The 15,017-nt window shown below is 38.7% G+C and overlaps 1 protein-coding gene across 2 annotated transcripts in view; it reads left to right on the top strand.

The window, feature by feature from the left end:
• The window catches only part of LOC105476022 (ATPase H+ transporting V1 subunit C1), a 52,138-nt gene extending 37,601 nt beyond the window's left edge, over nt 1–14,537 (top strand). For both annotated transcript variants that reach the window (XM_011731639.2, XM_011731640.3), the window contains exons 9-13: nt 3,854–3,946; nt 4,033–4,126; nt 5,601–5,698; nt 7,208–7,334; nt 9,621–14,537. In XM_011731639.2, coding sequence (XP_011729941.1) covers nt 3,854–3,946; nt 4,033–4,126; nt 5,601–5,698; nt 7,208–7,334; nt 9,621–9,716 — 508 coding nt within the window. In that variant the 3' untranslated portion in view covers nt 9,717–14,537. The remainder of the gene's footprint in view (nt 1–3,853; nt 3,947–4,032; nt 4,127–5,600; nt 5,699–7,207; nt 7,335–9,620) is intronic.
• Nucleotides 14,538–15,017: the final 480 nt, after the last annotated feature.

Genomic DNA, 15,017 nt, shown 5'->3' with positions numbered 1-15,017 from the left:
TTTTCTCTGTCATTGGAAGCATCATCACAAACTCATGGGTGCTTCACAGAAGTTTTTGTTGAGAGATCTGAAGTCCCCAGTGAAGCAGAACAGCCTAGCTAAGAAGTGCAGAAAAAATGATACTGGCCACTGTCCAGGAGTTTCTCTATGTTTCAGAGTTTCTGAGGGAGATGGTCTGTTCTCCTGTCAGTATCACTTCAACCACACTCATGGCTCTAACTTCAACTGCAGTTTTCGGACTCCTAAATCTTTATCTGTGGCCAGCTTTCCCCCTACCTGCAAACTCACATACCTGGGTTCCTACTGGACCACTCCATGTGGTATTTCCTAGGTAACTGACACCCCAATCTCAGACTCAAACTCTCTCGTTGCCTTGAAGTATATGGCAGCAACATCTGCCCAGTGATCCAAACCGCAAGTGTGATAGTCATTTTGGAATCTTCCTTCACCCTTGCACCCCAGCTCCCCAACAGACCCCCCCGCCTGCATTAGTCTAATCAGTTGTGGCATTTCCACCTTCCATAGTATTTGGTTGAACCATTAAAAATTGCTGTTTTGTAGGTCAAAAAATGGTCAAATATCCACAATTTCACATGGTTAAATCTACTCTCCCCACTCCCCCAAGACCCACTGCCACTGCTCCAGCTCTGACTCCCTCATCCCTTGCCTGGACCATGGTAATTGACCCTAGCTGGTCTCCTTTTCTCCGGTATTTTCTCTTCTCATCAGTCCTCCACATTGCTGCTGTTTTCATCTTTGTGACATACAAATGTGTTACTTTCCTGTCTAAAACCCTGCTTGTCCCTCCCTATTTTGACTGCCTGCACTCAACACACACACACACACACACACACACCCCCTTCTTGTACCCTTATATGTATATATATATATTTTTCTTTTCTTTTTTTTTTTTTGAGACACAGTCTCTCTCTGTCACCCAGGCTGGAGTGCAGAGGCGTGATCTCGGCTCACCGCAACCTCTGCCTCCCAGATTCAAGTGAGTCTCCTTCCTCAGCTTCCCAAGTATCTGGGATGTGCTACCACACTCAGCTAATTTTTATATTTTTAGTAGAGATGAGGTTTCACTATGTTGGCCAGGCTGGTCTCGAACTCCTGACCTCAAGTGGTCTGCCTGCCTTGGCCTCCGAAAGTGCTGGGATTACAGGCATGAGCTACTATGCTGAGCCCCAGTTATACATACTTCTTGCAATTCCTCAAATGCACCATGCTATTCCACATCTGTATTCATTTGCGTATGGGGTTCTGTCTGGAACGTTATTCTCTTTTTTGCCTTTCTTCCACCTGGTATCACCTCTTTGGTGAAACTCCTTTGACTCCCCTCAGATAAAGTAACTAATTCCCCAGTGTATCATGTATATTTTCTGTTGCAGCACTTACAACTCTGTATTGCAGTTACCTGTTTCCTTTACTAAACCCATACCTGGAGATCAGGAAATGCTGTCTTAATTTTATAGTAATGTCTAGCAAGCACTTGCATTACAGAGTCTTAGTACATGTTAAATGACTACAAGTCCATTATAGTAAGGACTCGTGGTTTATTTTTTTATACAGTTTTTAAGAAATACCTTTCCCTAGGGGAAAGAGAAAAAGCAAGTGGCTTTTATTTATTTTTCATAATAAGGTGGCAGAGTAGGATTTAGTTATAAGGTGAGATGGAAGTTTTATCTTGGCTTTTATCACCATCAGGACTTTGAGTAAGCCATAGGAATTTGCTGTGTCCCAGATCTCTGCACAATAGCTAGGAACCTGTTTAATAGGTAACCTGCTCATTGACACAGGGCCATGTCAAGCACCAAATGCTTTTGGAAGGGTCTTCAAAACAGCAAAGTGTTGGATACTAAAAGATTGGTATGCTAATGGTGAAGCATTATTTGTGGCTCTGAAATAGCCTGCAAGTTAGATTTAGATTTGTTTTGATCTCAAGCAGTTCACACATCACGGAGTAAATCTTGGCAAAGCAGAAGATCCTTAAACGGCTTTTTTAATCGAGCTCTGTCCACTTGGTAGCTGCCCTTCATTGGGTTTGATGGATACCAGGAGCAAGAACTAAGGGTAATCATTTTGAGAAGATACAGTCTAACAGGAGGTTTCAGTGTTCTAAACCCAGAGTACTTGCATTTTCTCTGCATGTCAGCAATGACAGTGATCAGTACTCCCAGAGCTGTCTGCTGGTCATTCGCTAGGGAGGTGCCCGTGCTGGCTGGCTGATCAGAAGTGGGGTAGATTCAGTACTTAAAGCCATCCTGTGATTAAACACTGTAGTTGCCTCCTGAATTTACTTGGCTAACCAGGTGGTTCTTAGGCTTCAGGAAAAACTACACTTGCTTTAAAAATTTTTTTAATATAGTATCTTTAAATTACCCAGCATTCCTCCATTTTGTAAAATTTACTTTTTCTGATTTCAGAATTACCACATTGTAAGTAAAAAGTAAACATTAAAAAACAAAGAAAACAGCCAACAAAAGGGCACAGGACCCTTTTGGTAGTGAGGGGTATGTTTATCGTCTAGATTGTGGTGATGGTTTCATGGGTATATGCGTATGTCCACACTTCAGATTATAGACATTAAATGCGTACAGTTTTCTGTATAACGATTATATCTCAGTAAAGCTGTTTAAAAAACACTAAACATTAGAAGACCTCCAATATGTGAAAGATAGAAAGGAGAAGAGACTCCCCTCAGTAACATTCCCTGCCCCAAGGTTATCCCTGTGGAACAGCTGCCCGTGTAGCCTCGTGGACCTCGCGTAAGGACTTCTATACAGGAGGCACTGTAGGTAAATTCTGAAAGCCAAATTTGGGCCATACTATCACAAGCGATACCATTCCCATTTCAAACAGTGGACTTTCACCCAAAGTATTACAGATTTAGATGACCATTAAAATTTCCTGGCAGTTGTGTCTAGAAAGGTCTTTCCAGTGATGTCCATGGAGCTGTGACTGAATGGAAGTTGTGACCTCACTGGGACCTTCTGAAGCCTAAAATGGAGCCATGGGATGCATACAAGCACATTTATTCAGAGATTATTTAGACAGTTGTGTTCATCAGGTTTTTGTTTTTTTTTTTTTTTTTTTTTGACAGGATCTCACTCTGTCACCCAGGCTGGAGTGCAGTGGCACAATCTTGGCTCACTTAGCCTCAACCTCCCCAGCTTCAGTGATCCTCCCACCTCAGCCTCCTGAGTAGCTAGGACTACAGGCGTGCACCGTCAAACCTGGCTAGGTTTTGTATTTTTTTGTACAGACACAGTCTTGCCATGTTGCCCAGGCTGGTCTCAAAGTCCTGAACTCAAGCAATCACCCACCTCAGCCTCCCAAAGTGTTGGGATTACAGGCATGAGCCACTGCACCTGGCCTGTCAGTTTTTGATTGAGAGATGTCATGGGAGCAAAGGAAAGATCCAAGGTTTGATGTACTGGCAATGCAGAGAGGCTAGGCTGGGCCTCAGTGGGGCTGAGTTGGCCTGGAGAAAGGAAGAAAGAATTAGGTTTCCAGAAAAGAAAAGTGTGCTTATCAAGGAGACACTGGAAACAAAGCAGCCTGGCGCTAATGTTGATTGAAAAGTGTGGTTCTTAGTGTTTGGATGCTTTACTGGAGTTAATGTCTAATTTTGTTGGTTAGTAAGAAAAAAAGTATCATTAGCAAAATAAATCATAAACATTCAGTGTCTTCAGTGTTTGAGGCAATCCAGTTTGAAAAGCTTTGAGGTAATTTGGGAAGGGCTATTATACCCTACTTTTCTCTTCCACCTGTTTCTGAATTTTGCCCTTAATATGAAAGACAGCAATACGTATAAATCTTTAAATGGACTTCTTTTATTTTTTTTCCATAGTGTTCTTTCAGAGGACCAAGACAGTTACCTGTGTAATGTCACCTTGTTTAGGAAGGCAGTTGATGACTTCAGACACAAAGCCAGGGAAAACAAGTAAGATGATTATTTTTGTGTGTATTTACTTTGTTAGATCAATTGTATACAACATGAACAATTTTGTTTTTTCCCCCCAAATTTAGATTCATTGTTCGTGACTTCCAGTATAACGAAGAGGAGATGAAAGCAGATAAAGAAGAAATGAACAGGCTTTCTACTGATAAGAAAAAACAATTTGTATGTGTTTTAAATATTTAGTATTATCAACATTAAGCAGAAGAAAAAGTGGTATTACTTTCCTTTGATTTAAAAGAAAGTAAAAATCTGCTTTGGTTTTAAGACATTTGATTTTAGTTTTTTTTTTTTTTAATTGAATAATTAGAATGAATTTCCTCTAAAGCTTAACTATTCTAGAGATAACTATTCTATTTCTAAGAAAGCTTTCTTCTAAAGCTTACATCTGTCTTAGATCGAATAGAATAGTTACCTTAAAATACATACTTAAATTACTCCACCTAAATCCATATCAGATATTAATTTTAAATGCAGTATTCTGGTTAACGTCCTTGTAGGTGAAGGGAGATTTTAGTTAAGTAACAAAGTTCTTTTCAGTAAGACTTTTCACTTTCTTGAGGCAGATTTGTTCAATGCCTCAGTCTTTTATTGAAGCAATTTGTATTGAAATTATTGGAGAATTGGTGTGTTCTAGGTGTAATGGGAAACAGGTGGAATTGTGAAAATGAAAGATGGTGTTAACTTTCTTGCCATCTTCAAGTGTGGGATTACTGTGAAGACTAAAAGCTTGTTTGGAAAGGGAAACATGAGTGAAAATGTGTTTCTCTTAATAATGTGAGAGGAAATGAAGGGATATACTGAAAATTATTTCCAGGTACTTTATAAGCCATATCAACTAGGAGGAAACTAATTCCTCCAAGTAATGTCCAAAATAACCAGCTTTTTAGGGAAAACCCAAAATCCTTTTATAGAATAGATATTTTGACCAAAGATTTCCACTTTGTTTTGCTATCCTTTTTGCTTTAATTAATTGGTTGGTACATCCAAATGAGCCTAATAATGTTATCCAAGTAAGTGTTAGCTGAATTGTTAATGTATGTCTTTTAAGTATCGAGAGAGAAGGTATTTAAAATCCACTTAATCATCCTAAATATATGAAGTTTAAAAAGAACTTACACTACATAATTTAGAATGTAAAGAGATTTTAGATGTCTAGACCAACTCCCTTTTATACAGATGGGAAAACTAAGAGCTAGGGCTGTTAAATGACTTGCCTACATAACTGTTTATCTTTGTTATGAAGTTGTTTGTAAGTTGAATTTTATTTTACATGTATTAAATATTTTAGAGTATTGTGTAGTAAATTCAGATCTTTGTATTTTGATTTTTAAACCTAAGGCATTTCTATATTTTGTACCGGTTTAACTACTTTTATTAAAATATATACCTTTTTCTGTGTTAGTGAATTGGTTCAATGCATTTTAGCATCTGTTGAGATCACTCAGTAGTGGCTCACCTTTTAATCTAATTTAAGGTAAAATATCTGAGATAATGAGAATAATAGTGAAACATGTAGAAAGTGAATTATGTGACTTAAGTCTTCTATAGATTCCTAATATGTAGTCACTTAAAAAAATTTATCTAATTGCTATTTCTAAGACCAAATTTGTGGTAATTTTTTTTTTTCTTTTTATAGGGACCACTTGTGCGGTGGCTGAAAGTGAATTTTAGTGAAGCATTTATTGCATGGATTCATGTGAAAGCGTTACGGGTTTTTGTTGAGTCTGTTTTAAGGTAAAGAAAGTTAATTGTCAAACTTGGAACTGAAGAGTTCATAGATGCCTTACATTGGACCTCTTTATTATAACAGAGTCCAGCAATAGGAAATTGATTTGGAGAAACCAAAGGGCCAATCATGAGACGGAGGTTGTCAGTATCATCATACAGCTTATACAATGCATATTAGTCTTGTTCTTTAGCACCAAGTTTAGAAAAAGAGATTTATGCTGCCATACCCTCAGGTTCTTTTTCTTGTGTAGGTACTTAAAAGTAGATTAAATATTAACCAATATTTGTTTAAAAGGAAGATCTTTCAGATGTTTTATATGTCATTGGACACATAGTATGCTGATGACTTATTGGAATCATTTCATATTAACCTAAAGTATTTTTATATTTTGAGATACTTAAAACATCACATTCTGATCCAATGTATGGGTTGCTCATATTAGAAATAGTTCTTAAAAACCCAGAACTTGGCCGGGCACAGTGGCTCACGCCTATAATCCCAGCACTTTGGGAGGCTGAGGAGGGCAGATCACGAGGTCAGGAGATTGAGACCATCCTGGCTAACATAGTGAAACCCCGTCTCTACTAAAAATATAAAAAAATTAGCCAGGTGTGGTGTCAGGCACCTGTAGTGCCAGTTACTTGGGAGGCTGAGGCAGAGAATCACTTGAACCCAGGAGGTGGAGGTTGCAGTGAGCCGAGATTGCACCACTGCATTATTGCACCACCGCACTCCAGCCTGGGCAACAGAGTGAGACTCCGTCTGAAAAAAACAAAAAAAACAAAGAAAAACACCCCAAAACTTATGTGTAACTATGCTCACTATTTTTAAATTTTTTCAAATTTTCAAAGTAGATGTGGGTAACCTCATGTTATTACCATAAAAGTATCTGCTGATCTTACTTATTATTACTTCCTGAGGATATTCATATATTACCTTACAAATTGAATGGTAAGCCAGGTGCAGTGGCTCACGCCTGTAATGCCAGCACTTTGGGAGGCCAAGGTGGGTGGATCATGAGGTCAAGAGATTGAGACCATGCTGGCTAACATGGTGAAACCTCGTCTCTACTAAAAATACAAAAATTAGCTGGGCGTGGTGGTGCGTGCCTGTAATCCCAGCTACTCGGGAGGCTGAGGCAGGAGAATGGCTTGAACCCAGGAGGTGGAGATTGCAGTGAGCCAAGATTGCACCACTGCACTCCAGCCTGGCGACAGTGAGAATCCGTCTCAAAAGAAAAAAAAAATGGAATGGTAATTGAAGTAATTCCTAGCAATTGGCTTAGAGATTTCTAGTGGACAGTGAGTACCAAAGTTTTACGTTTCTGTTTATATTAAAGTTTTTTGTGTATATTAGTTTCAGTTTCTATATATATTAGTTGAACTTGTAAAAGTAAAGTGAGATACTGTCTCCCTGTTAACCATGATTAAAGAGTATGAGAATATTTGCTTTGAAAAGAAAATCTCTTTACATGTTTGCTTGTATTGCATACTGTATTTCTGCTTTTTTATAAGGTATGGCTTGCCAGTGAACTTCCAAGCAATGCTACTTCAGCCTAATAAGAAAACTTTGAAGAAACTGAGAGAAGTATTACATGAATTGTATAAACATCTAGACAGCAGTGCAGCAGCTATTATTGATGTAAGTACATATTAGCCCAGTAGAGTAAGAATTGAAGTGAATTTCAAAAAAAAATGATTGAAAGAAGATAGAAAAGGGAGAGTAAGTATGATACTTAATCATTTTTTATTACTTTGAGGTTCTCAATTTGTTACATGAACATAGTAATTTACATCGTTTACCCTGTTTTATACTAATTATAGCTGTGTTTTGCTTCTTGGCATTTCTACAAGCTGATAGTTATCTTGCTGTGTATCAGATGTTTATAGCTGCAGAAATACAGAAACCAGTGATACTAGTTATTTATAAAAACTATAAATTGCAGAGAGGAAGAAAATAAGCAGTTATTTTAATTTTATTTGGTAGAAGCGAGAGAGTCAATAGATGAGTATTTTCAAGGTAGGTTCATTTTTCTAAAATGGCAAAATGGCGTATCTGGGCATGGTGACACATGCCGGTAGTCTCAGCAACTCAGGAGGCTGAGGCGGGAGGATCTTTGAGCCCAGGCCTTCGAGACCAACCTGGATAACGTAGCAAGACCCCATCTGAAAAAAGAAAAAAAACAGACCAAAAAATATATATATATGTGTTTATATCTTCTTTTAAACAAAAGTGTTATTTTTTAAACAAAAGAAGATATAAACAGAGTTACTCGTGTTTTTTTGTTGTTTTTTTGTAGTTTTTCTGTAAGGTCCCAGAAGTAGAATTTGCAGGGTCGTGGGTTATGTACATTGTAATGGGCCACCGGGCATGGTAGCTCATGCCTGTAAACCCAGCACTTTGGGAGGCTGAGGCGGGTGGATCACCTGAAGTCAGGAGTTCGAGACCAACCTGGCCAACATGGTGAAACCCCATCTCTACTAAAAATACAATAATTAGCTGGATGTGATGGCGGGCACCTGTAGTCCTAGCTACTCAAGAGGCTGAGGCAGGAGAATCACTTGAACCGGGTGGGGGTGGTTGCAGTGAGCCAAGATTGTGCCACTGCATTCCAGCCTGGGTGACAGAGGGAGACTCTGTCTCCAAAAAAAAAAAAAAATTGTAGTGGACTTTTATTTTATATTTTTGGTTTTAAATATCTTGCTGATTTTTTTTTCTTTTTAAAAGTTTAGGGTGGATGGTAGTATCTCACATAGGCATTAATTAGAACTATGAAAAATCAGTTTTTCTTGATAGAAGGAAATGCAGGAAATGACTTGCTAAACTTGTTTTATTTTTCTTTCTTTCTTTTTTTTTTTTGAGATGGAGTTACGCTCTTTTGCCCAGGCTGGAGTGAAGTGGCATGATCTTGGCTCACTGTAACCTCCGCCCCCTAGGTTCAAGCAATTCTCCTGCCTCAGCCTACCAAGTAGCTGGGATTATAGGTGCCTGCCACCATGCCTGGCTAATTTTTGTATTTTTAGTAGAGATGCGGTTTTGCCATGTTGGCCAGGCTGGTCTTGAACTCCTGACCTCAGGTAATCCACCCACCTCGGCTTCCCAAAGTGCTAGGCTTACTGGCATGAGCAACTGCACCTGGCTGACTCGCTACACTTTCATGAAATTGTGGATAAAATAAGAGGTCTAATTATTTGATACATAAATGTTCTAGCAGTAAATTCTTACAACATGCATATATAAAAAGTGTTATCCTTGCTTGTTTTTTGTTTTGCCATCAGATCTTGCTCTGTTGCTCAGTCTAGAATGCAGTGGCATGATTCTGGCTCACTGGAGCCTCAACCACTATGCTCAAGTGATCCTCCCACCTCAGCCTCCCATGTAGCTGGGACTATGGGCACGCACCACTACTCCTGGTTAATGTGTTTATTTTTATTTTTTGTAGCTATAGAGTCTCACTGTGTTGCCCAGACTGGTCTTGAACTCCTGGGCTCAAGGCGTTGGCCTCTCAAAGTGCTGAGATTACAGAATAAGCATTACTTTTAAATCATACTTGCTTTATTTTTACTTCACATTTTGTAAGTCTTGTATCGCATCAACTCAGTATTCTAAGTCCAAGATTTAAAAAGTTAATTTTTACAGTGTACATAAAAAAGGTTGGTGGGATCATGCTAAATACATATGCAGGCTTTGCAGTCAGAGTGCTTGAACCTGGCTTTACCACTTACTGTCTGTGTTTCCTAGGAGAAGTCAGTCTTTCAGAGGTTGTTTGCAAAATGGGAATAATGTCTAACTCAGATAAATTAACCCTAAGTGCATACATTTAGCCCAGAGTAGATGTTCAATAAAAAGGTAAATGTTAATACTTAGCTTTCTTTTTTTCTGAGTTCTGTAAATACAAAATTGAGTAATTGTCTATTTTTTCCATAGGCTCCTATGGATATTCCAGGTTTAAACCTGAGTCAACAAGAATACTACCCCTATGTGTACTACAAGATTGATTGCAACTTGCTGGAATTCAAGTGAAAATGGGCTCCTCCCCCGACAATCCTGTCCTTGTGTTGGTGTGTGCTAACAGAAATAAGTTGCAGTATGGTCGTACTTTCACCTCTAGTATCCTTTGCTTGCTTCTGACCCCCTTTCGTAGGTGAATTCTCCCACAGTGGTCTGTATCTCAACATTTTCTTTTTAAAGGAAAATATATATATATATAGTTTCTTTTTATTGATCAGGTCTGTAAATGTGTACTAAAAAAATCAGAGTTTATTTATAAACAGAATAGTTTATTTAAAGAGAAGGTCTTTTCCTTATTGATATCATGGTATGCATTAATTCCATTTGTTACTATTGTGCACAAAAGCCCTGTTCACAAGGGAATAGTGTAAACATTTATACTGTTTTGTTCACTGTATTTAGTAGACATAACTGTTGAATAGTTACTGAATCGTGATGTAAAGAATATGTGACCATCTTCAGGTATGGGATTTCTAAATGTTTCAAATTTCAATCAATGAGCACTGTCAACACCCACAGGAAGAATAAAATTACCTGTGCAAAGGTGTATTGTGGTGTGTGTAACTTAAGATTACAGTTCAGTTTGAGAGTTAAATGATGTCATAGCTCACTTGCTATGATACTGCCAGGATTTTGTTATGTGCTGAGGTGTAACCATTTGTGTTATCTGACGTATGATTTAATTGAGCCAAATTTGGGTCAGAACTAAATTTGAAGATTACTTCTCAGTATATGATGGGTATTTACATTTGAACACTAGAATTTTAGGTCTCTCAAATAAGTATAGGGCCAGTTTTGAATAAAGTCTAGCAGAACTATGCAGCTTTAGTCATTTGTTTTGTCTAAATCTGTATTTTACGTATTTTCTTCTTAAGATCTATAATTTTGGCATTTATGTCATTTGTGACGTCTGAAAATAGAGACATTGGTGGCCTTTAAAATCTCAGAAGTGAATGACTTAGTGTAGTGTCCTGAAAGAGCTTTTAAAAGAGGATTTTGTGGCAATGCTTCTCTTACTATGTACTCACAGGTTTGCAAATGGGAGAAAGAAGTTTACATTTCAGTTTAGGGGCATGTCTAAGCTGTGCTATTCCCTTTAGAAAATTAGCCTCCAGAATATTTTGTTTCAAAATTTTATGTCATTTCATAAATAACTTTAAGCAAATACAGACGTCCACAATGTAGAACATGAGAGACCCCCTCCATCAATTTCCACCTCCCAAGGGAAGTTTATGTATTTTTCTAGGCCCTTTTCTATGTCTTTACATCTCTCTCTCTCTCACACACACATATACACACACAGAGTTTATTTTTAATAAAATAGGATTATACTATGCACATTCTGTCACTTGCTTTTTTGCTTAATAGTATATCTAAGATAATCCTTTATGTCAGTGAAGCTAGAGCTACCTCATTCTTTTAACCAGCTACATGGTGTTCCATCGAGTGTCTGCCATCATGTGTTTAGCCGAGTGAATGGTTAGTCTGCTTGTTTTTAGTTTTTGCTGTTAACAACACTGCTGCAGTCAGCATCCTTGCACAGATTTCTTTGTATACTTGTATTAGTTTTTCTGTAAGATCCCAGAAGTAGAATTTGCAGGGTCGTAGGTTATGTACATTTAAGTTTTTGACACTCACTGCCAATTCCTCTGTCAGAATTCTAAACTAAAGACATGTTTGGAATGTGGATTTATCTTCAGTTTTTCCTTGGACAAGAGAAAGCTGTGAAAAATTTTGATATCAGAAAATTCTGGTTTTTTGTCTTCTTTTGCAAAACATGTCACTAACCTGAAGCTCAGCCACACAGTGACTTTTAAGGTTTTATTTAGACTTTACTGTTGTTCTCATGAGAATAGGTACAGACTGCGTAAGGTTTAAAATCCCAGCATATGTCGAAACTACGGGACTTTCACTGTGGTTTCCGCCAGGGGACTTACAGCAGAGTGGCTGAGCGCACGCTCTGAGGCCAGGTCCCAGCTCTGCTGCCGACGAGCTGTGTTGTCCTGGGCAGAATGGTCTCCGAGTTCCAGTCCCTCCTCTGGAAAATGGGCATGGTTAGAGTGGCCACCTCGTTAGGGATGTTGGGGTGAGTTGGTGTGACCGCATGTGCACAGAGAGTGCTGCGAGTGGTGCACCGTGAGAGGCTGATGCAGGTACTTAGCCCTTGGGGAACACATGTAGTTCCTTTTCACTGTGTTTAATTTGGGAAAATCCAGGTCCACATCATTGTAGAGTCCAAGGGTTAGAAGGAAGTCATTGTGTCTAACATAACGTCGGAGCAGTTTGTGTCACTGAGCTCCAGTCTGTGCTGGATTATTGATATTGTTGGTGGCCGTCACCATTCCTGGGAAGGGACTGTCCTCCCCGAGGAGTCTCCTGGTTCTCCTCGAGGATAGTGCTTAGATAACAGACTCATTAAACATTTACTGAGCGTCTGTCAGGAATCATTCACATCCACACCATCCTCCCGGCCCCTCCCTGTGTTGTTCATGGAGGGAGCACTGGCAGTCCCCATTTTCATGTATGGAGACTTCAGGTCAAATAAGTGAATTATTTGTTGAGTTACAAATTTTGAGCCAGTCAGAATTTGAACCTAAGATTTCTGACTGCGGGGTGTCACACTTCCCGCCCCACACTCAACTGTTGTATGAATGAGCCAGACACATTCCTTGACCTGAGTCCGAGATGGACAATGGTATAGGAAAGATACTAGGTATGGAGAATCAGATGTTAACTTGTATTGCTATTTGGTTTGGTTTTTTTGAGACAAGGTCTTGCTCTGTCACCCAGGCTGGAGTGCAGTGGCATGATCAGGGCTTACTGCAGCCTCAACCTTGACTGCCTGGGCTCAAGCAATCCTCCCACCTCAGCCCCCCAAGTAGCTGGGCCTACATGTTTGCACTACCATGCCTGGCCAATTTTTTAAATTTTAGCACAGATGAGGTCTCACTATGTTGCCCGGGCTGGTCTCGAACTCCTGAGCTCAAGGGTTCCTCCTGCCTCAGCCTCCCAAAGTGTTGGAGTTACAGGTGTGAGCCACCGTGCCTGGCCTGTGTTGCTATTATTTTTGGCAGGAACCCAGGAGTCCAGAACATTTCATCTGTGATGGGTTAGATAATGTGTCTAGTTGTTTGCATGCCAATCTTAGTAGCCTCAGTTATTCAACCTAGGAGATTTTTCTACCTCTCTACTACCCTGCTGAAGTTGCTCTTCAGCAGAAAATCTTTGTGGAACATATTCCACACTTTGAAATCTTCGTGGGACAAAAGATCTTTGTGGAACCAATCTTTGTGGAACATAATTCCAGCTTTTTGAATGAGTGCATATCCAGTAGTACCTTTAAAGTTATACTTTGTACATAACAAATACTCAGCAAATGTGAACCTTTATTTGCTCTTACTTCAAAATTAGTCCCAAATGTTGGAAATAAAATATAGGACATTGATCTAGATATGAGGTTTTTCTCCTTCATTCTCAGATGTTGAAGAAATCAAAGTAGCATATGCACAAGGTTAAAAACCACATATACAAATATTATAGAACAGCTTATAATGAAAACTTTGCCTGCCTTTATAAAAAATGTGATTATCTTCTTCTGTTAATGTCAATAAAAGATGGTTTGTCCTAGAAGGTCTAAAAATGGTATTATGTTCTGGAGGAAACCTAGCAAAAACTTTCCTAGTTTAGTACTTGTCTCTAAATTGATGTTCACCCATTTCAATATTGCAGACTTGTTCATGGTCTTTATTTTTCTAGCGTAGGTAACAGTTGATTCTTTAGATTCATATATGCAGGAAATTCTTGCTTTCTAAAAAAAGGAATATGGGACATTGGAACCATTTTATTCACCAGTGGATTTACCCTTAGAGTATTTTTAGATCTGAGCTGATGACTTGTTAGAGAAAAAGGGAACAGAGTAAAGCCATGGAAGCCGGGAACAGTAGGAGACTGCCGCCTGGCATGGTTTCTTCTTCTGGAGAAGATGAAACTGAGGAGAAACAAGAAAACATCCTTCCTACCAAGAATGGTCAAGATGATGCAAGAAGAAAAAGGCTTTCAAACAAATCAGAAGGCAGTCAACAAACACAAGGGGGACATTCATTCTCTGGCAGTTGCTCAAAACTGAAATTACTTACTGTGTACACTGGGGCTTGTACTTGGGGAATTTAATAAAAATGCTCATTACCAAACTCCATAGAGATGTGGTTTAAAGTCTTAAGTAGATCTGAGGAATAACCTACATTTTAAACAAATACCCAGGAGAATCAGAGGCTAGGGGTTAGTCAGTTATTATCGGATACTGTCTTTTAAAGATTCTTCCTCTGAACCCTCAGATTCGGGTGTTGATTTAGAGTTTATAAGCATCTTGAGGTCTCATTCAAATAGTGATTCTTCTCTATTCACAGAGACCACACTTACTAGAATCTTCATGGGTAAATCAGCTTTTTCTACTGTCATTTGAAGAAATATTCCACATCGTTAAATCAGTAGAACTGGAGATTTCTGTCTCAGCAGAAATTGATCAATAAAGATGTGTTTTGCCCTTGGAAGGCCATAGAATATCAAGTTGAAATTTGCAAGAACTCTTAAGATGATCAAGGTCACATTTTCATCTTTTAATTGAGAACTCATTCTGGACATGATGTATCACTGTTTTTAAAGTGTAGAAAGGAACAACCAAGCAGACTTTGAAAGAATGGTTTATGTGAGGAAGCCTTCCTCCCCCCAAGAAAAGGGCTATTAAGATGAAAGTGAAAAAAGGAGTTGGAGGCAGCAAAGGTTATTGTTGATGTTGGACAAAGGAAGGAATAAACTGTATGATGCCACCTTGAACTTGAAAGTCATTTGTTTTTAACTAGAAGATGAACAGGAACTATTTAGAATATCAAATCCCAAGAACAGCTTTCATGTATTTTGTTAGTTCCTAGATACGTGGATGACCTCACCACAAAGTCCTGTGACAGATCTTAAATATTTTTTTCACCAGCACAACTTGCCGTATTTTACATAAACTATATAGATGCATATTTATACTGTTTCTCAAGAGTGCTTTATAGTCCAGTACAGGTTTTGTGCATTGTTAGACACTTGTTTTTTGAATAGAAATTGTGACTATGCAGATACCATATTTTACCACAAGAGGGCACTCTGGTGCCATTGAAAAGCAAACAGTTTCTCCTCGCTGCATTTTTGGTTCTGACATGTACAGTCAGTTTAGAGAAACCTATACTCACCTGCAGTCTGGTCTGGTATATTTTGTTACAAGCATTTATTAATATAAAGTTTTCAAAAAATGTTAGATGACTTATTTAT

The sequence above is a fragment of the Macaca nemestrina genome, chromosome 8, assembly GCF_043159975.1.
Source record: "Macaca nemestrina isolate mMacNem1 chromosome 8, mMacNem.hap1, whole genome shotgun sequence".
Lineage (NCBI taxonomy): Eukaryota > Metazoa > Chordata > Mammalia > Primates > Cercopithecidae > Macaca > Macaca nemestrina.
Note: the sequence above shows the minus strand (reverse complement) of the source record. Positions and strands in the feature narration are given on the sequence as shown.